The following is a 26,474-nucleotide window of genomic DNA, read 5'->3' as shown; positions in this document are numbered from 1 at the left end:
TTGGTGCATTGTCATCCTGAAACACGGCACCGCCTTCAGGATACAATGTTTGAACCATTGGATGCACATGGTCCTCAAGAATGGTTCGGTAGTCCTTGGCAGTGATGCGCCCATCTAACACAAGTATTGGGCCAAGGGAATGCCATGATATGGCAGCCCAAACCATCACTGATCTACCCCCATGCTTCACTCTGGGCATGCAACAGTCTGGGTGGTACGCTTCTTTGGGGCTTCTCCACACTGTAACTCTCCTGGATGTGGGGAAAACAGGAAAGGTGGACTCATCAGAGAACAATACATGTTTCACATTGTCCACAGCCCAAGATTTGCGCTCCTTGCACCATTGAAACCGACATTTGGCATTGGCATGAGTGACCAAAGGTGTGGCTATAGCAGCCCAGCCATGTATATTGACCCTGTGGAGCTCCCGACGGACAGTTCTGGTGGAAACAGGAGAGTTGAGGAGCACATTTAATTCTGCCATGATTTGGGCAGCCGTGGTTTTATGTTTTTTGGATACAATCCAGGTTAGCACCCGAACATCCCTTTCAGACAGCTTCCTCTTGCGTCCACAGTTAATCCTGTTGGATGTGGTTCGTCCTTCTTGGTGGTATGCTGACATTACCCTGGATACCGTGGCTCTTGATACATCACAAAGACTTGCTGTCTTGGTCACAGATGCGCCAGCAAGACGTGCACCAACAATTTGTCCTCTTTTGAACTCTGGTATGTCACCCACAATGTTGTGTGCATTTCAATATTTTGAGCAAAACTGTGCTCTTACCCTGCTAATTGAACCTTTACACTCTGCTCTTACTGGTGCAATGTGCAATCAATGAAGACTGGCTACCAGGCTGGTCCAATTTAGCCATGAAACCTCCCACACTAAAATGACAGGTGGTTCAGTTTTATTGTCCAACCCCTGTACATGTATATACGGTTCCTTTTATGCTTTATTTAATGTTTCTCTAAAGTTTATTAATTTATTGCCTGTGTGCTGTGACTGCTTGAAACCAAAGTCAAATTCCTTGTTTGTGCACACAGTCTTGGCCAATAAAGCTGATACTGACTGGGATGGAGGTTCACCTTCTAGCAGAACCTCCAGCAAAGGGTGGTTCTACAAAAAATAGAAAACATTAACATACCATAACTGTCAAAATTTTATTTTATTTTTGTGTAAACAATTAATCTGGTAAACAAAAAACAAAATGACACGATGCTCAAATGTTTTTGGTTTCATTTTAATTTCACAGATAATCATTAAAAAGCACGCACCAAAATGTGAGAGGCAATTCAATGGTATTATTGTGAAATGAAAGTTGTTAAAGATGTTGTCATCTGTGTTCTCAGAATACATATAAGGTAAACATTCACACTGCATGCACAGAGCATTGTAAACCAGCATCATACTGTCTTTAATACAGGGATGTGATAACTCATATATGGTAACAGACAATAAATATTTTTTCCTTATTTTTCTTTGCAGGCACAACAACATGCAGACTCACACATACACATCCAGTTCAGACAGTACACTCTTGATTTTATGAGTTTCAAACTGCAAAAGTAAGTTAAAATATTAAGGCCTTAAGGTTAAAATCAGTTGGTTGTGGGTCTGCACCTGACAATGAGCATCTTCCATCAGAAACATTAATAATGTGTTGCTTTTTTAAGCATAAAAAAAACAAGTTGTGAGAAAAAAATTCAGAAAGTCACTCAACAACTTCAACATAATTTGCAGGGTAGAAGCCCTCCTTCCCTCCACTCAGCACCCCTCGACACCAGCCTTGGTCGTCTTCCTCCTCCACCTTCAGGAAGATCTCACCTGCAAACAAAAGCTGTAGTGTTCAAAGAGAGCACATTTACTTTAACTCAATATATTCCATCCTACTCAGATGCCAAAAAGAATGTATTTCATCGCATAAAACAAAGTAGTTTCTGCTGCTGAAATCTGATGCATTTTGTTCTATGTACACAATATTGTGAGCTTTATTGGTTGTAGATTAAGGGAACAGACGTTTGTGCAGCCACTCTTGGGTCAGGAAACATGTCTTTACTTCAGTCTTCATCTGCTATGATGCAGGGTTGATTTTCTTACATTTTGTAATGGAGAAAAGTTTCAACATTTAGTGATTTAAGGGATATGATGGACAACTTGGCTGCTGAGGAGGCAGCCAGCTGAATGAGCTGGCCGAGTGAGGACGCAGAGAGTGCTGCATGCTTGGAGACCCAAACCCGACCCAGTTACACCAGTTCTGCCAGGAGGAATGGCCCAAAATTCCATCAAACTACTGGAAGAAGTTTGAGAAAAGAAACCCCAGTCAGACCATCTAAAATATAATTTTTAAAAATACAGACAAAATGTACAGTATGGAACTAAGAAATTGTCTTAAACTTAAATGTTTTCTCTCATTATTAGGGTTTTTAGCAAAAGGAAATAATCTTGGTATCCCTGACATAAAACAGGAAAAGTTCAATCTGATTTAATGTGAGACTGAGAAGAAAGGTTGTGTATCTTCTTAATTTAACGGAGGTAAATCTGGATTCAGCTACATATGAAATGATAAATAAAGAACTTAAAACAGTAAATCAATTACTTTTGCATTTAGTAATACTAAATTTATCAAAGTAGACCAGATATTTGAAAGGCAAATCATTTTAAAAGATAACTTAAAGCCAGATGTACAACTATTTTGTCACGTTGGCCAGAATTGACAAGTCAAAGTGTATTAGGAGCAGAAATCATAGCTCTGATAGATGTTTCCATAAAATGGGTCGGTCTTCACCATTTTACTGCCAGCTTTGGACCATGAGGTAAACACAGAACTTATGGGATCATCTGTCATTTTGTTTAAAAAGTTTAAAACTTTAACACAGGAGTGAAATCCTCTCTCTTCATGTTTCACCTGCTTTAAAGGACAACTCATCGCTCTCCTCTCCCACGTAGTCATAGAGAGCTCTCACCTTCACGCCGCCAATCATTACACTACAACCAGGAAATATGAAAAGAATCACGTTCGAAATGTTATCACACATTGAGAGAAACATTATAAACTGATGTTTAAAATCACTTACGGCCGACTTTCTTTTCCTTTCTGGTTTCTTCTTTTCCTCTTCAGTTTTTTCACTGGCGGGACCCATTCCTGGATGACAGGAAATAAAATTGAGTAAAAAACATATGTATGAAAATATGCTCTACTGGCATAATAATCCTGTCATGATTTGGGGTTGTCTGGTTTCTGGTTTTTTTCATATATGCTTCTCACAGTTTTTGAATCATGTTTCTGTTCATTTTCCTGGTCATGCTTTAGTTTTGTATTCATGTTTTGCTAAGTTGTGTTCTTGGATTGGGCTTCTGGTTATGCTTTGGCTGCATGTTTTTCTAGTTAGATTTCTATTTGTTAGTATCCTTGAAGTTCTGTTTTGCCCCTGTCACGTTTTGTTCTGTCTGTTAATTATCTTTATTCGGTTCACCTGCTCCAAGCTAATCTGTCTCCTTGCTCCACCTGGTTCACACTCCATATATACACACCTGTTCTGTTTATTCCTTGCAGGAAACATTTTCAAATCATGCTCAAGTCTTGTTTTCAGATCATGGTCATGTCTTGTTTGGATCATGCCATGCCATGTTCCTGCCTCTTCTTGTGAGAGAGTTTTTGTTAATTAAAGCTTTTTCACCTACCGTGGTGCCTGCTCGTCTGCATTCCGGGGTCTTCCATTTTGCTAGTCCTGACAAATCCACCAACATCACTGGCTAAAAACCAGTCTTATCCTTTCACAGTAAAACATGGAGCAGCTGCATGCTGGAGCTCACAGATCGGCTTCTTTTCGCTCTTCGTTACACGAGATAAAAACTGGTTCTGAGACTCGAGTCTCAGACCACGAGTCCACGTCAAGTCTGAGGTCTTTCATTTTTGCAACTCGAGTCAGAGTCTCAAACTCCAGCTGGTTTTAACCGCCTTCCATGGCCTACTCACTCCCAAGACCTAAATCTGATAGGAGACCTGTTTGAGGACTCTGAACGAGATGGAAAGATGAGGAAACGACACATGTTCTTCTCTTGGGTCCTTTAATGTGACTCCCCACTGTTTTTCCCCACTGAATAAATCTTCTCAAATTGAATAAAATTTTCAATCATTTTAATGCATTTTATTAATCTTTACCAGGAGCAACTACAAATAGGGCGGGTGCTTTAGACCAGTTATACTGCTTGGTGACAACAATGAGCTAAATGTTCTCATCAGCAGCAGAACATTAACCACTTTGTGTTAAAAAATGCTGCGCGTACCTGAATCTTTGGCCAGTCAGTCGGCATGCCGGGACCTTGGTTGTTCTTCCACCACTTGAGGTCGTCCTGCTCGTCGATGGACATCAGGGTTTGATGGAGCTCGCTGTAAACTGCTTTCACACTGAAACAAAGATAAAGAAGAGATGCTACAGCATGAACCTTCTAGAGACAAACCAGCAGGCAGATAACTTCTCACCTCTCATTGTTGGTGATGTCCAGGTGTCTGTGGATGGAGAGGAACACTTGCTTCAGAAAGCTGATCCTCTTCCTCTCCTCCTCCTGCGACTGCTCAAAAATGGCCTCCATCTCCTCCATGTAGCGAGGTGTGTAGGACGTCAGTTCCTCCAGAACTTTTTCATACTGATCTCTGGCCTGCAGACAATTCAGAAAAAGAACATCCTTTTATGATAACAGTCGAGTATTCGCCAGAGGAAGACCTTCTGTTTTCCTCTAACAATGGATTTAATTTGTATAAATCATCTAATGTTCCCATGCTGGTCTCCATAAACACTGAACACAGTAACAATAACAAATGTCCATACAAGGAAAATGCCTGGGGCAGAAACGTAAGGTTGGGCCTCATGCTTAGACCTTCTCAGGGGATTAAATATGACCACATGCAGCTGGTAAATCAAGCTGCAATGGAGATGTCTCACATAGATGTTTTCAATCAACGATAATAAAAATAAACCCATTTTCTTCCACACAGACAGGCGAGCTGCTGTTTGTTGATGTCTGTCCTCACCTTTTCTTTTTCCTCTGCGGCTCTCTCCTTGGCCTCTCCGAGCTTCAGCTTTTTCTCCTCACTCAGCTCAGCATTCTCGGTTGCTTGCTTCTCCTTATCCTGGGCTGCTTGCTCCCTTTGGCAGGACTTGTGGTACGTGACACGGACCTTCTCCAGCTGCTCAATGCAAACAAAGACAGATGCAACAAGAATCGTTTACAGAGTCATACATGTGGGCCTCCTATAGGAAAAGCTAAATATTATTTATATAACAGATCTGTTCTGGGGCAGGACTCATTACTCTGATAAAGAACAACAGTAAGCTAAGCGTTCCAATATGTGAAACATTTGATGAAAGAGTTTATTTTCGGTATAAATCAAGATTTTACCAGATTATGTTACTTTATCTTCAGGCTTAAACAGTCTAACAGCTATTATTGCTCCTTTAACTAAAAATGTACCAAACCTAACACACCTGAATTTTTCCATATATCTAATATTTATATTATAACAAGATCTTCAGTCTCTGCCTCAAGCGCAGGAGTTTAAGTGTCTTGTTGTCCTGCTAATGAGCGACGGTAGGATACAGCAGGAGAAGGACAGACAGACTGGAGCTTCGTCTGCAGTAATGCGGGGCTGCTCCGGTCTGTTGTGGTAAAGAAAGAGCTGATCCAAGAAGCAAAGCTTTCCATTTACTGGTCCGTCTACGTTCTGACCCTCACCTATGGTTATGAGATATGGTTCATGACCAAAAGAACGAGATACCAGATACAAGCGGCCGAAATGAGCTTCCTCTGTAGGGTAGCTGGACTCAGTCTTGGAGATGGGGTGAGGAGATCCGTGATCAGAGGGAGCTCAGAACTGCTGCTTCTCCGCATCAAAAGGAGTCAGTTGAGGTGTTTCACAAACCTGATCAGGATGCCTCCTGGGTGCCTCCCTTTGGAGGTTTTTTCGTACACGTCCCACTGGGAGGAGACCGCAGGGAAGACCCAGACGTTGTTGGAGGGACTATACATCTCAACTGGTCTGGGAACGCCTTGGGAATACCAGGAATGAGCTGGGGGATGATGCTGGGGAGATGGATGGATGGATGGATGGATGGATGGATGGATGGATGGATGGATGGGTGGGTGGGTAGATGGATGGATGGATGGATGGGTGGGTGGGTAGATGGATGGATGGATGGATGGATGGATGGATGGATGGATGGATGGATAGATGGATGGATGGATGGATGTGGATGGATGTATGGAGGATCGGAAACAATCTTCTCTGTGTCAGATGAAGAAGTTAAGGGCGACTGTGGATCAGCGGGTAGAGTAAGCGTCTTGCAATCTATAAGTTTTGGGTTTGATTCCTTCTGTGTATCGGGTGTTATTGAGTGAATGTGGGCCTAGTGTAAAGCATTATGACTAGAAAAGTGGTATATAAATTCAATTAACTGACCTTTCAGATCACATTTTCCCACCACAGCTTAAATGAGAACCAGTCTGTGGCATAAGTGAACTAAACTGCTGCTCAGGGCCCCCAGGCCTCCAGAGGGACCCCCAGATCTCTTGATTTGTCAAACAGTATATGGCGTAGATCTAAAAAACATGCAAAATCAACACAGAAAAGCCACAACAAATTTTCAAAACAACCACCATATTACTGTAAAGTGGCAGCAATAACCTGACATGAAGTAAAAGACCTCCTTATGATCAAGCACAACAGCAGAAAATACAGAATACTGCAAAACTATAAACACTTCCTGGACATTTTCACATTTTTTCACATTACAACCAAATAATTTAGAGTATTTCAGTGGGATTTTATAGGATAAACCAAAGCAATGCATAATTTTGCAATTAAAAGTCCTATTTTTTCCTTTGCTCCTACAGTGTCTAAATGGTGAATTCGAAAGAAAATGTAATTATTTCAATTATTTGCTGTTATTTTTTATTTATTTAAGTAAAACATGTAAAAGACTTGACTGAATGTTATGTTCACATTAACAGCCAAATGTCTGGTGAGTTCTGAATAAAACCTTTAGCTGGCTCACCTACACCTTCAAAAACGACTCAAGGAACATGAAAACAAGCAGAAGGTCCAGGTCCAAGCCCAGCTGAAACATGAATGGGATGCATATGACCAGACCTGGTCCAGAGACACTCAGAAGTTATCCCCTGAAGTCCAGTGTTTCTTGTGCAGTGGTTTTAATGTTGTGCCTGAACAAGTTGTATTTTCATGTCCAGTGTAAAGCTATTTATTATCTTGGACACGCAAACAACAAATGGGTTAAAATCCCAAACCTGAAATCAGTTCTCACTGGGATAACATATTTTAAATCAACACTAATGTTGCCTCAAACAATGGTTGCCGACTTATTTCACCGACAGCCCTCCTCTCCACTCATGCACACACTCATACTGATCTGCATGAACAGCAACAAGAAAACGTTTCCAAAGCGACCATTTCTTTATCATCAATATAAAAACAGCCACCTGGATCTTTCATGGCTCTTTGCTGGCATCAGATTTAACAACGAGGCTTAAGGTCTTCATAAATCCCTCTGCAAACCTGTGCTGAAAAAAGCATGAACTTGATAAAGATAAATGATCACCACCAGTTTGGCCATGGTGGTTGATTCAGGATGCTGCATCTACATCTTTTAATAAAAACACCACATGATGCATTAAAGTTAAATTTCTTGTTTTGATCATCTTAATTTATTATTTTTAATATTTGCAAATGGTGTCAGTCTGTTACAGCCTCTCAGGCATCGAAGCTTTCCAGGTTCTCCACAGGATGGGAATCACTGGCCCAGAAGATGTTTTGGGCTTCCTTGCCAAATCTTAAGTGAAATAAGGTTTTCACGCTTATATTTCTTCCGTAACATTATGGTGTTTTCTGTAACATACATTTAACAACTTGAGCTACATGTGGCATTTGATATAAAACGTGATTCAGTAAGCTAGTTTTTGCAAGTTTTTGTTAACTTTAACCAAATGCAGCAGATTTCTTGCTTCTTTAGAGTTTGGGATAAATTATGGGAACCTTTGCTATCTGGCTATTGACTGTGGAAATATGTAAGGATGTTAAAAAGTTAGAAATGTTGTCAAAGAGCACAAACAGGCAAACACACGCGTGCTGGACCTTCTTTAGCTTTTTGGACCAGGGTTTCTGTGCACGTGAGAAACTGGTTTTGTTGTCGTAGCTCTCCTTGAACCCACAGAAGAGTTTCTTGGGGAAGGTCTCCCTCTGCCAGGTCTTCACCCGATGACCTTCCTCTTCAGCAAGCGACTGAGAGATGGAGGAGTGGAGGGCAGACAGACGCTCGGTGGAGGTGAAGAAGCACTGCCACGCCCTCATGAGGGAGCCATAAAGGGGCCCTGGGGGAGCAAAAAATAGCAAAGAATGAAGAGCATCTCATGGAGGTGAGTCACAGACTGAGGAGTGGCAGGAACATTTTTACTGGGGGACGTGTCTGTTTATGGATCTGCTGTCCTCTGGAAAAACTCACACGACTGTTTGGAGAAAGTTGTTGGTGTGTAAAAAATAACAGTGAGGCTATATTTACTGTTACCAGTTAACTTTATTTGCTTTACTCTCTGCTCTACTCTCTCTGTGCTTCAACAACTGGTGTGTCTGAGTCAGGCTTTGCTGCAGTATTACTGCAGCTTCCCTTAATCTAATAGGCCAGTCTACGGTGTCATGCAAAAGTATTCACACCTCCTTTCTTTCCATTTGGTCTTGTTACAGTCACAAACTTCAGTTTATTTGCTTTTGATTTTTATTGACAAGCATGACTTAGTGCATAATTGGGAAGAAGATTTTTAAGCATTTCTAGAAAGAAATAGCAAACACTAATCTTTCTACAGATTCTCAGTTTGAATTAGGCCTGGACTTTGACTAGACCATTCTAATATTCTCTCATAACCCTGTCCTGTCTGACCATTTCTTAATAACCTTTGAGTTTAATTTAACCGAGTACTCCACACCTGAAAGAAAATTTCATTATAGTAGATCATTATCAGGCGATGTTGTAACAACCTTTAAAGAATCTGTTCCACTTTTAATCTCCTCATTATCACAGAAAAGCACAGTGGAGGGCAATAATTATGTTTCTGCCCCTTCACAAATTGATTCTTTTATTCATAGTGTTACTTCATCATTGCGTGATGCATTAGACAATGCAGCCCCATTGAAAAAGAAGGTAATTATTCATAGGAGGCTAGCTCCCTGGTTTAATACAGAGCTGCTTAATTTAAAGCACAATGTTAGACAATTGGAGAGAAAATGGCACTCTACACACCTAGAGGATTCCTACTTAATCTGGAAAAATAGCCTACTGTTGTATAAAAAGACACTTCACCAAACTAGAACAGCTTATTTCTCATCATTAATAGAAGAGAACAAGAATAATCCTCGGTTTCTCTTTAGTACAGTTGCTAAACTTACACAGAGTCATAGCTCTGTTGAGCCATCCATTCCCTTAGTTCAGCAGTCATGACTTTATGGGATTCTTCTTAAATAAAATTGATTCTATTAAAAATAAAGTCTTTGACATACTCCTGAAGATGATTACTTCATCCTCAGCAAGTGAGACAACATTGGAAATAACTGTAGAACCTGATCTGTGTTTGGACTGTTTTGATCCTGTGGAGCTTCCTGAGTTATCAGAAATATTAGCTTCATCTAAACCTTCAACTTGTATGTTAGACCCAATCCCAACCAAATTATTTAAGGAAGTGTTCCCTCTGATTATCAGCCCCATTTTAGATATGATTAATCTGTCTTTAGTAAATGGATCAGAACCACAGGCTTTTAAGTTAGCTGTAATTAAACCTTTACTTAAGAAACCTTCACTTGATCGAGATGATTTAATAAATTACAGACCTATATCCAATCTTCCATTCTTATCTAAAATTCTTGAGAAAATAGTTGCTAATCAAATGTGTGAACATTTATACAGCAATGACCTGTTTGAAGAGTTTCAGTCAGGTTTCAGAGCTCATCATAGCACTGAAACAGCTCTGCTGAAAGTCACTAATGATATTCTTATGGCCTCAGATAATGGACTTGTGTCTGTTCTGGTTCTGTTAGATCTCAGTGCTGCATTTGATCCAGTCGACCATAATATTCTCTTAGAAAGGCTGGAATATGCTGTAGGGATCAGGGGAACAGCGCTAGGCTGGTTTAAATCTTATCTGTCTGACAGATTCCAGTTTGTTCATGTAAATGATAAATCATCTTTAAACTCCAGAGTTAATTGTGGAGTACCACAGGGTTCAGTACTTGGGCCAATTCTCTTTACTATATATATGCTTCCAATAGGTCAAATTATCAGGCAGCATGGGATATACTTTCACTGTTACGCTGATGATACTCAGCTTTACTTATCCATAAATCCTGATGAACCCAACCAGTTAGATAGACTACAAGCATGTCTTGAAGATATAAAAACTTGGATGACTTTAAATTTTCTGCTTCTAAATTCAGACAAGACACAAGTCGTCGTCTTTGGACCAGAGTCTTTAAAAAAGAAACTGCTCAGTCAATCACTTAACCTGGATGGCATTAAATTGACCTCTGATAATAAAGTAAAAAACCTTGGTGTTATTTTTGACCAGGACATGTCATTTAAATCCCATATTAAACAGGTTTCTAGGATTTCCTTCTTTCATCTCCAGAACATTGCCAAAATTAGAAATATTCTGTCCAGGAGTGACGCTGAAAAACTAGTCCATGCATTTGTTACTTCAAGGCTGGACTATTGTAATTCTTTACTATCAGGATGTCCACAAAATGCAGTTAAAAGCCTTCAGCTGATTCAAAATGCTGCAGCAAGAGTTCTGATGAAAATTAAAAAGAGAAATCATATTTCTCCTATTTTAGCTTCTCTTCATTGGCTCCCTGTTAAATCCAGAATAGAATTAAAAAATCTCCTCCTCACATATAAAGCCCTTAATGATCTAGCTCCATCATACATCAGAGATCTGATTGGTCCATATGTTCCTAACAGAGCACTTTGTTCTCAGACTGCAGGTTTACTGGTGGTTCCTAGAGTCTCTAGAAGTAGTATGGGAGGCAGATCCTTTAGTTATCAGGCTCCTCTCCTGTGGAACCAGCTCCCAGTTTTAGTCCGTGAGGCAGACACCCTGTCTACTTTTAAGACTAGGCTTAAAACTTTCCTTTTTGATAAAGCTTATAGTTAGAGTGGCTTAGGTTATCAGGGAGGGAGCCTTCCTCCCTGTTAGATGGAGTAAGGGGGAGTCAGGTTTAGCCTAAACCGGCTCAGTTATGGTTGAGGTGCAAACACACCCTCCATTTCTGCTACCTGTATGACCCCTTCTCTTTTCCAATGGTTATAATCAGTCTGACAGAGAGAGGTATCCCAATCCTTGTGGTTTTTAGTAGAACAATGACCATCAGTGGGACCCTTTGTGAGGTTCCTTGAGACGACATTGTTGTAAATAAGCGCCGTTTAACTAAATAATCTGAACTGAAACTATCTGTGTAGTTATGCTGCTATAGGCTTAGGCTGCTGGAGGACATAATGACCACTTTCACCCTCTTCGCTACATTCTCACACTACTCTCCAATTTTGCATTATTTGCTGTTATTTCAGCTTTTAACTTTGTTCTCTCTTTTCTCTTCCTAGAAGCTACACCTGGCCTGACTCTGTGTCTACCTGTGACACCTTTCTGGAGAGGGGCATCGTCCGAGCTTCTGCTGGCAACAACTTAATGCTCACCTTCTACCGATGATCCACATAACCCTGTCTTTTAGTGTTTAACCCTTTCTCTCTCCTAGACATGGCTACTGACTGAGCTTCTACTGTAACTAACTCTATGTGCTCTCTTTCAGACACTAGAATTGAAAACTGGATCAGAGTTTATCTGTTCTTTCTTTCTAGATGAAACGACTAAAGGAGCTACATCCATTAACATTTACTTTTCCTTCCCATAGAAAGTACTCCTGGATCAGTGCTTCTTTGTTATCTTTGTGTCTCTGCTCTGTTCTCTCAAACCTCCAGTCGGTCGTGGCAGATGGCCGCTCACACTGAGCCTGGTTCTGGTTCTGCTGGAGGTTTCTTCCTGTTAAAAGGGAGTTTTTCCTCTCCACTGTTGCTACATGCATGCTCAGTATGAGGGATTGCTGCAAAGTCAACACCAGTGACTGTCCACTGTCTCTACATGCTCATCCAGGAGGAGTGAATGCTGCAAGTCACTGACTGGATGCAATCTGCTGGGTTTCCTTAGACAGAAAAACTTTTTATCCAATTTGAATAAATAACTGAATCTGACTGAACTGTTCAATGATTAATAGGATTAATAGGAATGTATGAACCTGACTGTTGTGAAGTCCCTTGAGACGAAGACAGGCAGCAAAGGTCCCAAGGTCAGGACTCAAACCCTGGATGGCTGCGTTGTGGACTAATAGCCTCAGCATCTGCTGCGCCTGCTCTACTTTTATGCCACGTGCCGCCCCAGTTTGGTGATTTCTGACTTCATGCACAATGTTTTATTTGGGGATGTCAGATTTAAAGGGGGGCTAAAGGGAAATGCAAGCCACAATTTTGAGATTTTCCTGCGTAAGAAATCCTGAAACGCGGATATCCTTTTCCCTTTTGCATCACAGCTTTCACAACTTTACACTGTCAGACAAACAAACTATCCTGACAGAGTACATGTTTGGTTGTAACATGGAAAATGTGGAAAGACATTATAGACCTGTGAACATATTTGCAAAGGCAACTGTAACTGATATGTTTCATTGCAGATCAAAAATGAAACAAAAATGTTATAGGAAGATTTAACCCTAATCAGATCTAACCCTCAGAAAGTACTTCTAGGTGAGGGTCTAGATTTTATGACTGAGAGACCAAGAAGAGGCTGAGCATCAAAAAGAAAACTAAAATAACTGAATCTAATAATTGCACTTGAATGTCTCACTTCCTGTTAAGACAGGTTAGGAGAGATGTTGTTTAGAAAGTTTAAAACCTGTTTGTTCTGTTTAAGTCCCTGATATAAGAAAACATTACATCTGAAATATTCAGCAACAAGATTTTTACATGTAGAAAACAAAATTTCATATATTTATTTGTTGTCCATTTCTAACAGGAAGAACGTAAGAGGATAATTTATACAAAACACTTCTTATCTAGAAGGTTTGATTTTTGAAACTTTAAATTTATGGACTATTTATTGCAAAATCTAACATACAACATTTCACCCAGGTAGAAATAAAGAAATTTCTCTTTGATTTGACATTTTAATTAAATTAAATTTACAATTCAATTTACAGTCAGTTTAGTGAAATTAGAATAAATACCTAAAATGCAGCTACAACTAAAAGTCATTTTACTAAAAGCTAATGACTAAAACTAAAGAAAATTGTGTCAACACGGATTCAAACCTGGAAAACCGGAGAAGTCGATGAAAACCACGGTTTGCATGATCCAGTTCTGAGTGTGTTTTAGAGAAAAAGAGGCAGAAAATGGAGTTGGATGAACTGTCAGGGAAGGTGAAGCAGGTAAAGTTTTGCCCCTGATCAGGTTTCTTTTAAACTCTGCTGCAATTTTCTAAACTGATTACAGATGTTCCAGTTCAACAGAAAATAGGATGTTTTTCTATTTGATTGTTTGGGTCAGAATGATTAGGTGCATGTGGTTTTTAGGCCAGTAACCACTCCAAACACACTTTTCCCTACTCACGAGAATCCATTATGGACTTCCACTTGCTGCTCCACTGGCTGAGCTGCTGGGCATACTGTTTCTCCACCTTTGCTCTCTCCATGAAGCAGGCCATGATGTCATTGCAAGCCTGGAAGGACTGGTCCGTTCTGTGCACGGTACGCACATAATTCCCTGGCTGGGTGGGAGAAGAAACGCAGGGATTTTATGGATTGTAATCATCTTTGAGAATCACTCAGAAACATTTAGCTCTTATGAAAATGCTAAATAATTCTCACCATCCAGAAGCTCTGCTTCTTGGAATCCTCGAGGGGTTCCTTCGGTAGGCTGGCCATTACTAGGAAGGCCTCTGTTGAAGAAAGTAAACACCTCTTTATGCTATCTCAGACGGTGTCACGCTAATTCAAGCCCTACTTTGTACAATGTGTCATCCTTTGGTCCCACTTTACTTCTACTCCAAACATGAACATGTTTATCTATCTATCTATCTATCTATCTATCTATCTATCTATCTATCTATCTATCTATCTATCTATCTATCTATCTATCTATCTATCTATCTATCTATCTATCTATCTATCTATCTATCTATCTATCTATCTATCTATCTATCTATCTATCTATCTATCTATCTATCTATCTATCTATCTATCTATCTATCTATCTATCTATCTATCTATCTATCTATCTATCTATCTATCTATCTATCTATCTATCTATCTATCTATCTATCTATCTATCTATCTATCTATCTATCTATCTATCTATCTATCTATCTATCTATCTATCTATCTATCTATCTATCTATCTATCTATCTATCTATCTATCTATCTATCTATCTATCTATCTATCTATCTATCTATCTATCTATCTATCTATCGCAAGGGGACATAAACAGGCTTTTAAATGGTATGAGAAATATCGCTACAACAAAGAAGAAAAATTGAACAAACAGAAGTTTAATAACTTTTTGTTTTTCGGTTTATTCCTTGATAAAGATGAAGAGGCACAACACTGCATACCCAGAAACAATACTGTTGCATTTTAGTTTGTTTCTTATGGTTGTTTTTCAAGTTTCCATTGATTGTGGTTCTGATCCACATGTGGACCAGCTGACTCCTGATCAAACCAAACGGTACCGAACGTCTTATGGAAGGCGGTCCAAACCACAAATGTATAAAAATGACGACAGTTTAGGAAAACCAACAAACAAGGAGAGGCAGCTTTATTGGCAGGCAGATGAACCTCGATATTATGCAACAGGCTGAGAAATCGACACGCTGCCATGTGCAGGTACATGTGCAGGTACAACAACCCGATTTCCTCCTACACAGTAGGACTAAACATTTTTTTCAGTACCGCTTTGATCCAACAGTCATATTTACATTGTACAAGTCACAGACAGGCTGCCTCAGACGGAGCGAGGGAAGCGTTTCAGGGGAGGGCTGGAATTCACAGGGGTGGGATTTGCCTGCAGGACTGGAACAGCTGCTCCAGCATTTCTTCCTGTAGCCTTCCCAAAATAAACAGCAGGGAAAGGTCATCTTTCCCGTTGCTCTGACTAACACAAGGGCCAACCATCTCTGATTCTGACTGAACCTGCAACACACAGGTCATCACCACAAGACTCGTAAGTCAGACTGAAGCAGGAACAACTGACTGCATTAAAAAAATAATTTTTTTCCCACAACATAAGAGAAATTAAAAGAAGAGGAACGGGAAGGGAGATGCATGCACAAACATGCAAAGGACAGTCACGTTCAGGCCTATTTCTGTCTCTATGTTGACACATCGCTGGCTCACTAACTGGAAAGTGACTTACAGAACCAAAACGCTCAACAAGCTTGACTGAAAGTCTGCTTCATCTAGGAGCTTTTACCCCTGGTCATGCCTCTATTAACAACCTTTCATCAGTTTTTCTGCAGGTTTAAACAGTATCACCTCAACCTAGAGTCATGCTCTGATTTCATCCTGATTCTGCTGTCCATGTGGACGACAACAAGCTGGGAAAAGTCCTGTGCAGTTCACATATTCCTCATCGTCTAACATTTCATTTCTAGTAAAATCACTCACAAGCCAAGTAAGAAAAAAAACAGTGACAGCTGAGCAGTCATGCCTGGAAGCAACCATCACTTACATGTCTCTGAATCACCAGTGATTACTCAAGTGACCGCTTGTTACTGCAGTTCAAGGGCTGCTTCATGTCTGTCTCCCCCCACCTCACCCAGCCTGCTTCCCCACCTCTCTACTCTCTCCCTGACCCACTTTTCCCTCGGCATCTAAAGTCACATATACACTCCGTCGATCTAGTGGTGGGCGTCAGGCAGTCCGAGTGGAGAGAGAAGATTAGATGAAAGAAATTAAAAGTGTTGCTTGGAAATAACTTCCATGCTAAATGGTTGGAGGAAACTTACCCCACCTGCTCTCCTCTGGCAGTTGCAGCTCTGGTTCAAACTCACAAAAACATCAACTCGTCATCTTTTTTCATGTTTATTCTTCCATAATTTGCTTCTCCAACTCGCTGTCTGTCTCCTTATCAGGCTATGCAGGTCTTCTGGCTCCCACTCCACTGTTTCATTAGAAACAACAGCTGGGAGAACCCCCCCTCCTTCCACATCGCTGGCTGCCCCTCCTTCTGTCTCAGTATGGTGCTAATGGGATGCCAGGCTTTTATTTTGACTGTTTGCAGCTCACATGGTCATATCTGCGTGGCACATGGTCATGTGAGCTTATTAGTAGGTGTGTGTGACAGTCGAGGCGAGGGGTTCCCATGTACCGCCACACTGACTCTGCTGTGACCTGCAGAGCGCCGTATGCGGTCACACTTCGTTTCAGAGGCCAGGATCCATCCAGAGTTACATGTTATTAAATGCTGCAACCCCTCCGTTGCTAACACTACATCCACATGTCATCTTTCAGACCCATATGACAAAAGGTTTTAACGGTTGAGGTTTTCCAGTACTGCAAATATTCAGATACAGTGTAGTTTTACTGTTTTCAAACTCCTCTAAATGTTGATTTTGTGATTATAAGGATTTTCTGTAATGGAGCAACACAAACACAGGGCAGAAAAATACATATTTTAGCAATAAAAATCTGAAAAGTGTGGTATGCATTTGTGTAAAGATCAAAATGCAGGCCCAAAATGAGACAACCTCTGGGTAAAGATTTATTAACATTGTAGTTTCAGATGGAGTCTTCAACAGCCAAATGTTTCCTGTTCTGGGAGGGTAATGAAATGGTTAGACACAAACCAAACCAAAATGTCTTCAGATTGAAGAAGGACTCGTACTCGTACTCGTCGTCTTCCGTTTATCCGGGACCGGGTCGCAGGGGCAGCAGAATCAGCAGACTCAGCAGAGACGCCCAGACGTCCCTCTTCCCAGACACCTCCTCCAGCTCCTCTGGGGGGAGCCCAAGGCGTTCCCAGGCCAGCCGAGAGACATAGTCCCTCCAGCGTGTCCTGGGCCGTCTCCTGGGCCTCCTCCTGGTGCGGTGGGACGTGCCTGGAACACCTCCCGGGGAAGGCGTCCAGGAGGCATCCGGTATAGATGCCCGAGCCACCTCAACTGGCTCCTCTCAATGTGGAGGAGCAGTGGCTCTGCTCAGAGCCCCTCCCGGATGGCAGAGCTCCTCACCCTATCTCTAAGGGAGTGCCCGGCTACCCTACGGAGGAAGCTCATTTCAGCCGCTTGTATCCGTGATCTCGTTCTTTCGGTCATGACCCAAAGTTTATGGCCATAGGTGGGTAGGAACGTAGACCGACCGTTAAATCGAGAGCTTTGCTTTTCGGCTCAGCTCTCTCTTCACCACAACAGACCGGCATAGTGCCCCCATTACTGCGGCAGCCGCACCGATCCGTCTGTCGATCTCCCGCTCCATTTTTCCCCCACTCGTGAACAAGACCCCGAGATACTTAAACTCCTTCACTTGAGGCAGCAACTCCCCTCCAACCTGAAGAGGACAAGCCACCCTTTTCTGGTCGAGTACCATGGCCTCGGACTTGGAGGAGCTGATCCTCATCCCAGCCGCTTCACACTCGGCTGCGAACCGCCCCAGCGCATGCTGTAGGTCTTGGCTAGAGGGGGCCAGCAGGACCACGTCATCTGCAAAAACAAGAGACGAAATCCACTGGTCCCCAAACCAGACCCCCTCCGGCCCTTGGCTGCACCTAGAAATCCTGTCCATAAAAGTTATGAACAGGACCGGTGACAAAGGGCAGCCCTGCCGGAGTCCAACATGCACTGGGAACAGGTCTGACTTAGTGCCGGCAATGCGGACCAAACTCCTGCTCCGCTCATCCAGAGACCGGATGGACCCTAGTAAAGGGCCACCGATTCCATACTCCCGGAGCACCCCCCACAGGGCATCACGAGGGACACAGTTGAATGCTTTCTCCAGGTCCACAAAACACATGTGAACCGGTTGGGCAAACTCCCATAAATCCTTGAGCACCCTGTAGAGGGTATAGAGCTGGTCCAGTGTTCCACGGCCGGGACGAAAACCACACTGCTCCTCCTGAAGCCGAGGTTCGACTATCGGCCGGACTCTCCTCTCCAATACCCTGGCGTAGGCCTTACCAGGGAGGCTGAGGAGTGTGATCCCCTTGTAGTTGGAACACACCCTCGGGTCGCCCTTCTTATGTAGGGGGACCACCACCCCAGTCTGCCAGTCCAGAGGCACTGTCCCCGACCGCCACGCAATGTTGAAGAGGTGTGTCAACCATGACAGCCCAACAACATCCAGAGATTTGAGGTACTCGGGCGGATCTCATCCACCCCCGAAGCCTTGCCACCGCGGAGCTTTTTAACCACCTCAGTGACTTCAGCCTGGGTGATGAAAGAGTCCAACCCCGAGTCCCCAGCCTCTGTTTCCACCAGGGAATGCGTGATGGCAGGATTGAGGAGATCCTTGAAGTACTCCTTCCACCGCCTGATAATGTCCTCAGTCGAGGTCAGCAGCCTCCCACCCCCACTATAAACAGTGTTGGAGAAGCACTGCTTCCCCCTCCTGAGGCGCCGGATGGTTTGCCAGAATCGCTTCGAGGCCAACCGGTAATCCTTCTCCATGGCCTCACCGAACTCCTCCCAGGCCCGAGTTTTTGCCTCTGCCACAGCCCGGGCCGCGGCACGCTTGGCCTCACGGTACCCGTCAGCCGCCTCAAGAGTCCCACAAGCCAACCACAGCCGATAGGACTCCTTCTTCAGCTTGACAGCATCCCTTACTGCCGGTGTCTACCACCGGGTTCTGGGATTGCCGCCGCGACAGGCACCGCAGACCTTACGGCCGCAGCTACGGGCAGCAGCAATGACAATAGATGCGGAGAACATGGTCCACTCGGACTCTATGTCTCCAACATCCCCCGGGATCTGGTCAAAGCTCTCCCGGAGGTGGGAGTTGAATACATCCCTGGCCGAGGGCTCCGCCAGGCGTTCCCAGCAGACCCTCACTATGCGTTGGGCCTGCCAAGTCTGTCCGGCTTTCTACTCCTCTAGCGGATCCAACTCACCACCAGGTGGTGATCAGTGGACAGCTCAGCCACTCTCTTCACCCGAGTGTCCAAAACATGCGGCCGAAGGTCTGATGATACGACAACAAAGTTGATCATCGACCTCCTGCCTAGGGTGTCCTGGTGCCAAGTACACAGATGGACACCCTTATGTTTGAACATAGTGTTCATTATGGACAATCCGTGACTAGCACAGAAGTCCAATAACAAGACACCGCTCCGATTCAGATCGGGGAGGCCATTCCACCCGATCACGCCTCTCCAGGTGTCACTGTCGTTTCCCACGTTGGCGTTGAAGTCCCTCAGCAGAATAATGGAGTCCCCGGGAGGAGCACTATCCAGCACCCTAACAGGGACACAAAGAAGGCCGGGTACTCCGCACTACCGCTCGGCCCGTAGGCCGAGACGACAGTCAGAGACCTATCCCCAACCCGAAGGCACAGGGATGCGACCCTCTCATCCACTGGGGTAAACCCCAACACGAGACGGCTGAGCTGGGGGGCAACAAGCAAACCCAACCCAGCCCGCCGCCTCTCCCCGTGGGCCACTCCAGAGTAGAAGAGAGTCCAACCCCTCTCAAGGAGATGGGTTCCAGAGCCCACGCTGTGCGTGGAGCGAGCCCGACTATTTCTAGTCGATATCTCTCGACCTCCCGCACAAGCTCAGGCTCCTTCCCCCCCAGCGAGGTGACATTCCACGTCCCTAGAGCCAGCCTAAGCATCAGGGGATCGGGCCACTGAGGTCTCCACCTTCGTCCGCCACCCAATCCTCTTTGCACCGGTCCCTCACGGTTCCCCCTGCAGGTGGTGGGCCCACTGGGGGATGGCCTCGCGTCTCTTGTTCGGGCTTGGCCCGGCCGGGTCCCGCGAGGAGAAACCCGGCCACCAGGCGCTCTCCAGCGAGTCCTGACCCCAGGCCTGGCTCCAGGGTGGGACCCCGGCTCCGCCGTACCGGGCGACGTCACGTGCCTCGATATTTTCATCCTCATGAGGGATTCTTGAACCGCTCTTTGTCTGACCCGTCACCTAGAGCCTGTTTGCCATGGGAGACCTACCAGAGGCATTTAGGCCCCAGACAACATACCCTCTAGGATCATTTGAGCACTCAAACCCCTCCACCACGTTAAGGTGGCGGTTCAAGGAGGAATTAAGATTCATCTTCTCAAGGCTATCAGGAGAGCTGCTGAAGGTAAAGAAGTCCTCCTGATGTTAGCAGACTTTAGTGGGTGAGGCTGTTAGGAGGGTGGAGGAGACAATATGGTGCTTTACAACTGAAGAAGAAGACATGGGGATGGGTTAGCCAGAAGATCAAAAATCCTTCATCCAAAAATTCCTTTCCTTGTCCTTTAAAAAAAACAGAGGTCCAGGATAGTTCACCAATCCAAAGCCCTCTGATCCAAAAGACCAAAGTCAAGGTAACAACAAAAATCCCAAAGAAAATCCTCACTTACAGAAAACAACAACAGTCTGGTTCTGATCCAGAGGAATCAGATAACTTGAACACAGACAAGGAGAAAAAGGTGAGTTGCAGAACAGGTGTAGACAATCAGAGAGTAAGTTTCATATTTCTGTTCAGCCCACCTGAATCAGTACTTGTAGAACCATATTTTGCTGCAGTTACAGCTGCAGGTCTTTTGGGGTTTATCTCTAGCAGCTTTAGACATCTACAGACTGAAATGTTCAGACGAGCTTAAATTCACTCAGATTGGATGTAGAACGTCAGCAACTTGCTTTAGCTTCTCAATTAGATTCATGTCTGGACTTTGACTGGAACTTTCTAACAGATTATCTAAACCATCCATTGCATCTCAGGCTTTATGTCAGGGTGGTTTTCCTGCTGGAAGATGAACCTCCACCCCAGTCTTAGATCTTCTGGTTTTCTTCTAGTATTCTTCTGAAACTCGGACCAGCTTTCTGTGCCTGCTGATTGAAAAACACTCCCACAGCATGATGATGCCGCTGCCATGTTTCATGGTTAGGATGTGCAGTGTTGGTTTTCTGTCACACCCAGGGTTTTTGCATAGTTTTTTGCCAAAATTTTTTACTTTATTATATTATAATATTTTAGGCCAACTGATCAAGGCTGAAAGATTTTTTTACTCCATGAAGGATGTTGCTCCCACACCATGATGAGAAGACCTTAGGTTTGAGTGCTCCACCTTTATCTGAGGTTCATGAAGTCTTTACGACAAGCAGTGAAGCTATTAGCATAAAATGGCTTGCAATTTAATCTTATAGGTTTATAATATTTAATTACACAAAGCTAGAATCTATTTACCAATTAGGAACCTTCTGAAGGCAACTGGCTGCACTGGGTTTTATTTATGGGTAACAGGGCAAACTGGGCTGAATAGGAAGGGATGTCATACATTTGGAAAGCTATGCATGATTTTCTTTCACAAATAAACACCATCTTGTGTTGGTCTGTCACATACAATCCTAATTAAATGCACTGAGGATTTTAGCTGTGGCAAAATTTAAAAAAAAGTTTAAGGAGTGAGAAAATTTTTAAGGAAGTGTGGCTCACTGATCAACTTTCTGTTAAATTGTGAGCTTTTTCTTTTGAAGACAAACAAGAATGAGCTCAACGACGAGTCAGCTCACATCAAGTGACCCAAACAAAGTACTTTAAAGCCACAAGGGTGGGTTTAGTTTTTCCTGTAAGGCCTTCTTCACTTTGACAATAAAAGAAAGAAGAAAAAACACTTCGGAGCTTCACAGAAAAAATCACAGAAAAAATAGCTTCATTTTGAGTTGCTTCCTTAAACTGTTCTCCCTGATTGCAAACAGACATTCATCTACTTAATGCCTCACAGCCGAGTTTCAGCCGCTGCACGCCCGCAAACAAGCCTTCTCTCCTCGTCTTTCTGCCCACCAACCCTGGCGCTGGGAACAATCCTCAACCACTGCAGGTTGGAGGAGAGCTGCTGCCAAGCGCCTCCATTTAAGCCAAACACCTTAAACCGTTTCATTATATGAATGTTTTGGAGTTAGAAACTGGAGAATCACCACAGGGCAAGGGTTTATTTCAGTATTTATTTCAACACCTTAGCCTCTATCATGTTATATACTGTATTTTATTCAAAACAAAATTTATATATATTTATATACCTTTTATCTCTGCATACGTATGCTCATAAAATATGTAGTCATGATGCATTACACTAGGCCTAAAAATACTCTGCTATTCATAAGGTGTAATGCATTCTACGCTACTGCTCAGTCCGTGTTCGCTCAGAGCGGCGGTCCATCGGCAGACAGCACTGGAGATACTCATGGTCATAGTTTGGTGCTCACATGGAGAACATAGGCCTTAAAATGAGCTTCACTGGGGTCGCCGCAGTATAGAAAGCATTTACAGAAAAGAACAAAAATTAAGCATAAAATGTCAAAGAATTTGTCCACACTACCTGGAAGACAGAGATTCTTAAAAATGTTCACATACCTAACATTATACTTTTCAGTATACTATATTTTTTATTGTCTTTGCTGTCATTATCATCATTACATACAGAGCTATAAGTGATGTGTGTTTTGCCTCCACAGTTAAATTTAAACTTGCATGTTAAATTAAAGCCCAGTTTGGGATGTAACACAAACCATAATTTTAAGTTTATTTCAGCAAAAACCTGTAAAAAGTTGATGCGAGCCCAAGATTTAGTGAAACCATTTGATCGTCAGGTTAGAAAACAGAAAAAACGAATTATTTAAGGAGCAGAACAAGCGTTTGTTTGTATGGAAAAAGGAAGAGAAGGTATAAGTCAGGGAAAGAACATTATCAGACAAGCTGACTCACAGAGAAATTTAGGCAAATAGAGAAGCAGAAAAAAGCCCTTTTTGATCACCGGACCTACACGAAGATACAACTTTGACCTTTACTTTCACCCCAAAGCAGAGATAAAACGCTCTGAGTTTGCTCCGATGTTCTGTCTGGATCTGGGGAGAATTATGGATGAAAAATCTCTTCCTCATTTTCTCAACGTTTAAAAACACCCTGACCAGTTTTATATGAATGATTGCTGTCAGCACTGAGTACAAAACAAATGTTTTCTTTTACTAATCCTGCAAAACATGTAATAGATACTTAAGGCTTGCAAAGTACAAACATACAAAGCTTATTGGGGCATCCTTTGGGGCAAATCTGCGTGTGTTTATATATATATATATATATATATATATATATATATATTATTTTGGTCTATTGTTTTCTATCATTTACAAACAAAATAAAAATGTGTGGATCTGATCTGCTGAATAGCACAAAGCAGACGTCAGAATGAGCACGTCTCTGCTTTTAATAGAGTCTCTGCTTCAGTCACAGTAAATAACATTTTCCTGGGCGATTTGTCTGCTTGTCTTTATACTTAAGTTTTCTCAGCAGCAGCTCTGAGCACCAGATGGTGTGAGAATCCATCTGTCGCTGTGCCTGGAGGAAAAAAATAAATGCTGAAAGTGTGTTTATTTTTTTACACCACAAAATAGTGCGTTAATTAAAAGCCCGTCCATCAAAAGTTTAGAAACATATTTTCACTTATAAACCATCAACTCAGGACATTCTGACTTGTTTTATACTTATTCCATAAATTTACGAGCAGTGAAGCAAACACCGTCCCCCAGATTTCTACCCCCTTAGGCTTAGCCTGTCGATGTCCACTGTTCTTCTCTTGCACATCTTCGGTTATTGATCATCTTTGTCAATTAGTTTCTCTCCCTTTTCTTTCCCCTCTGAACCATCCCTTCACTTTCTCAGTCTGTGACTCGAGGAGACGTGGGGACATGCAAAGGAGAGGAGAGACGCCTGGGGAGAAAAGGAGGCCAAATCAAAGGATAAGAATGGGTGGACTTTAACTACAAACTAAATAGGGTTGATAAAATTCAATTTCAAACAGATGGAGAAATGATTGGATAACTAATTAGACTGTAAGGATAAAGAATGTCGAAAGGTAAGGAATGGTTGAAATAACTTATATGAAGCTAACGAGACCCTTTGACTTTCCTTGATCATCCAGAACTTCTTTCAGGACCATTTGATTGAGTCACCTCTACATCTCCCTACTTTTGTCCTCCCTCACCTGTCAGTGAGTTTCTTGAGGGCCCTCTCGATGTTCATTCGATGCCCCACACGTGTCACTCCCAGGTCCAAGAAGTCGTCCTTAGTAAGTGAAGGGAGATGAGATCCGTCTATCTCGTTGTCTATAAAACGATCCCTGTGTTCACCCAAATTTAAGTAAGTCAACCAGTCGGCAACGTCGTACTTGGTCCAGTAGGGTAGAGGCTTGATGGCAAAGGGTTTGGCAGGGGGAGGAGGGCTGAGGTGGGGATAGTTGAGACAGGAAGGGCTGGGTGGTAGATGCAAAGGGGAGGAGGCTCCAGAGAAGAAATGAGTCGGGGAGAGAGAGCGTGAGACGAGTAGAGGGTTTGGACTCGGCACACCAGATGGCGAGAACAGCGGGGGAGCTGAAGCGTGGTAGGGATCTCCAAGAGAGTGACCAGGAGACGGAGGAGTGAGGGGGCCAGGAAAGTCAAAGGGGTTACTGTAGATAGGTGTGGAGGGCAGGATAGGGAGAGAGGACGGCCTGGGTGGCGTGGGATTCGGCTGTTCGGTGTTGTAGATGAGAGGACTGGGAGCCCGACGCCTGGAAACTGAGGACCGCATCTCTTTAGAGGGACTACACTGAAAATCAAAAGTCTGCCTGCGCAACTTAGATCTGTGCTTAGGTGATGTTGGGTATGGGCAGTAGGTTGGAGAATGTGGAGGATGGGAATGTACCGGGGAAGTAGGCATCTGAGGAGAAGGGGATCGGGTCCAGTTGCGCTGAACTGGGACCTGAGGAGACGGAGAAACAGAAGGGGAGGCCGAGAGATTGGGAGTCAGGATCTGTCGATGCTGCGGGGACGAGGTTGGTAGTGGCGAGGTGGAGCGACCGGTTGGTGGGCTGTTGAAGGCATCAGTAAAATCTGCTGAATACCTGAAAGACAACATAAAACTTCACGTTGGTAACATCATTAATATTGACACAGAATAACATCTAATTGTATCTGATTGCAAGAAGCTAGGTTCTTACTCCCTATGCTCAAATGATCTGAGCTACCTTTACTAACGCAGCAGAAGGATGGGAAGGGAAACTGTTCTCCCGAAGTCAACCAGTCCATCAAATCCCCCTTGGTGCTGTAGGATCAGGGTACCCTTTACCCGACACAAGCTGAACTGATCTCTTTTTTTCTAGATGTAACTTTGTGTTTTGGGCTGACTACTGCTGTAAAAGGTAAACAGTAGTGCAATGGCTACTTTACAAATCCCGATCTGATATGGTCTTGATTTTAGATTACCATAAAATTTGATGTAAACGAGTAGAGATGCAGACAGAAATCTGCAGCTGACAGGAATTGGCCGATCTGCTGGTTGAAAACTGAAAAAGTACATTTTTTTATGATGCTTTTACTGTGCAGAGCAGGGTCCCCATCCCCCCAATGACTGACTGGTCAGGGCAATAAGCAATAGAAATCTTGTTCGGGATGCACACAATAAGTGACTTTTTTGTCTGAGCTCTTGTTCCGCCCCTGACACAGAAACGCCCTGGGTAAACAGTCGTGCTGACCACATCGGAATCCGGCTTCAACGTTTTACACGCTCAAATTCACATATAAATGTTGAATTTCTTTCTTGCATTTTAAATGTCATGAAATGGCTAGTACACAATGATTGCTAATTGTCCTGCATACACTTCTTGCCAAAAGTCATGATTGTCACTATAGAATATTATATTTTTAAGCTTAAAAACAGAGACACAAAATATTCTGCCTTGAAATAAAAGACATTTGGTTCATATTCCTTTTCAAATGAATTTTTATCATTAAATCCTTAATTAGGATATAATTATTGTCAATGTTTAATGGAATCTGGAGCTTGCAGGGGTTAATTAAATGTTAACTGACAGGTTGGTTGAAAAAGAAATAATTCGTTTTCAAGTGAATTAAAGATGGCTGACATGATGGGTATGCTTACTGTATGTTGGACTAGAAAACTGTTACTCTTGAAACTGTAACCACCAATATTAAATAAAAAGCTGTTTTTGAGGAAAGCCAGAAGCATAATCACCAATTGAACAACGTGAGCAAAAGCGGGAGGCTGATGGTAACATCCCTGGTTTCATGTATCAGTGAGGAAGCATGAAGATGTAAAGCTATTTACAAAGAAACAGAATTTTCTACATGTTGAGACATATCTGTGGTTCAATCAGGTTGTGAGAGAGAGCACAGATAACAGAAAGGCTTT

At 42.9% G+C, this 26,474-nt stretch overlaps 2 protein-coding genes across 6 annotated transcripts in view; both read right to left on the bottom strand.

The window, feature by feature from the left end:
* Positions 1–1,220: 1,220 nt before the first annotated feature.
* LOC124875602 (protein kinase C and casein kinase substrate in neurons protein 2-like) lies at positions 1,221–16,314 on the bottom strand. Of its 4 annotated transcripts, none has more exons than XM_047377848.1 (10): positions 16,110–16,314; positions 13,968–14,038; positions 13,711–13,867; positions 8,148–8,383; positions 5,034–5,189; positions 4,485–4,660; positions 4,289–4,409; positions 3,076–3,143; positions 2,907–2,986; positions 1,221–1,825 (listed from the first exon to the last, which is right to left on the bottom strand). In XM_047377848.1, the coding sequence occupies exons 2-10, from the start codon at positions 14,022–14,024 to the stop codon at positions 1,713–1,715; spliced, it is 1,164 nt and encodes a 387-aa protein (XP_047233804.1). In that variant the 5' UTR covers positions 14,025–14,038; positions 16,110–16,314; the 3' UTR covers positions 1,221–1,712. The 4 variants fall into 4 exon arrangements, with proteins under 4 accessions (XP_047233804.1, XP_047233803.1, XP_047233805.1 ...); XM_047377847.1 differs by having other exon boundaries at positions 16,105–16,313; XM_047377849.1 differs by lacking the exon at positions 16,110–16,314 and adding an exon at positions 15,828–15,903.
* Positions 16,315–22,215: 5,901 nt separating this feature from the next.
* LOC124875190 (SH3 and multiple ankyrin repeat domains protein 1-like) overlaps positions 22,216–26,474 on the bottom strand; it is a 71,011-nt gene continuing 66,752 nt past the window's right edge. For both annotated transcript variants that reach the window (XM_047377172.1, XM_047377173.1), the window contains exons 27-28: positions 24,271–25,167; positions 22,216–23,996 (exon numbers count right to left, since the gene is read on the bottom strand). In XM_047377172.1, the coding sequence (XP_047233128.1) occupies positions 23,945–23,996; positions 24,271–25,167 (949 nt within the window). In that variant the 3' untranslated portion in view covers positions 22,216–23,944. The remainder of the gene's footprint in view (positions 23,997–24,270; positions 25,168–26,474) is intronic.

This window comes from Girardinichthys multiradiatus, chromosome 10 (genome assembly GCF_021462225.1).
Source record: "Girardinichthys multiradiatus isolate DD_20200921_A chromosome 10, DD_fGirMul_XY1, whole genome shotgun sequence".
Classification (NCBI taxonomy): domain Eukaryota; kingdom Metazoa; phylum Chordata; class Actinopteri; order Cyprinodontiformes; family Goodeidae; genus Girardinichthys; species Girardinichthys multiradiatus.
This window is presented reverse-complemented; position numbering and strand designations above follow the sequence as displayed.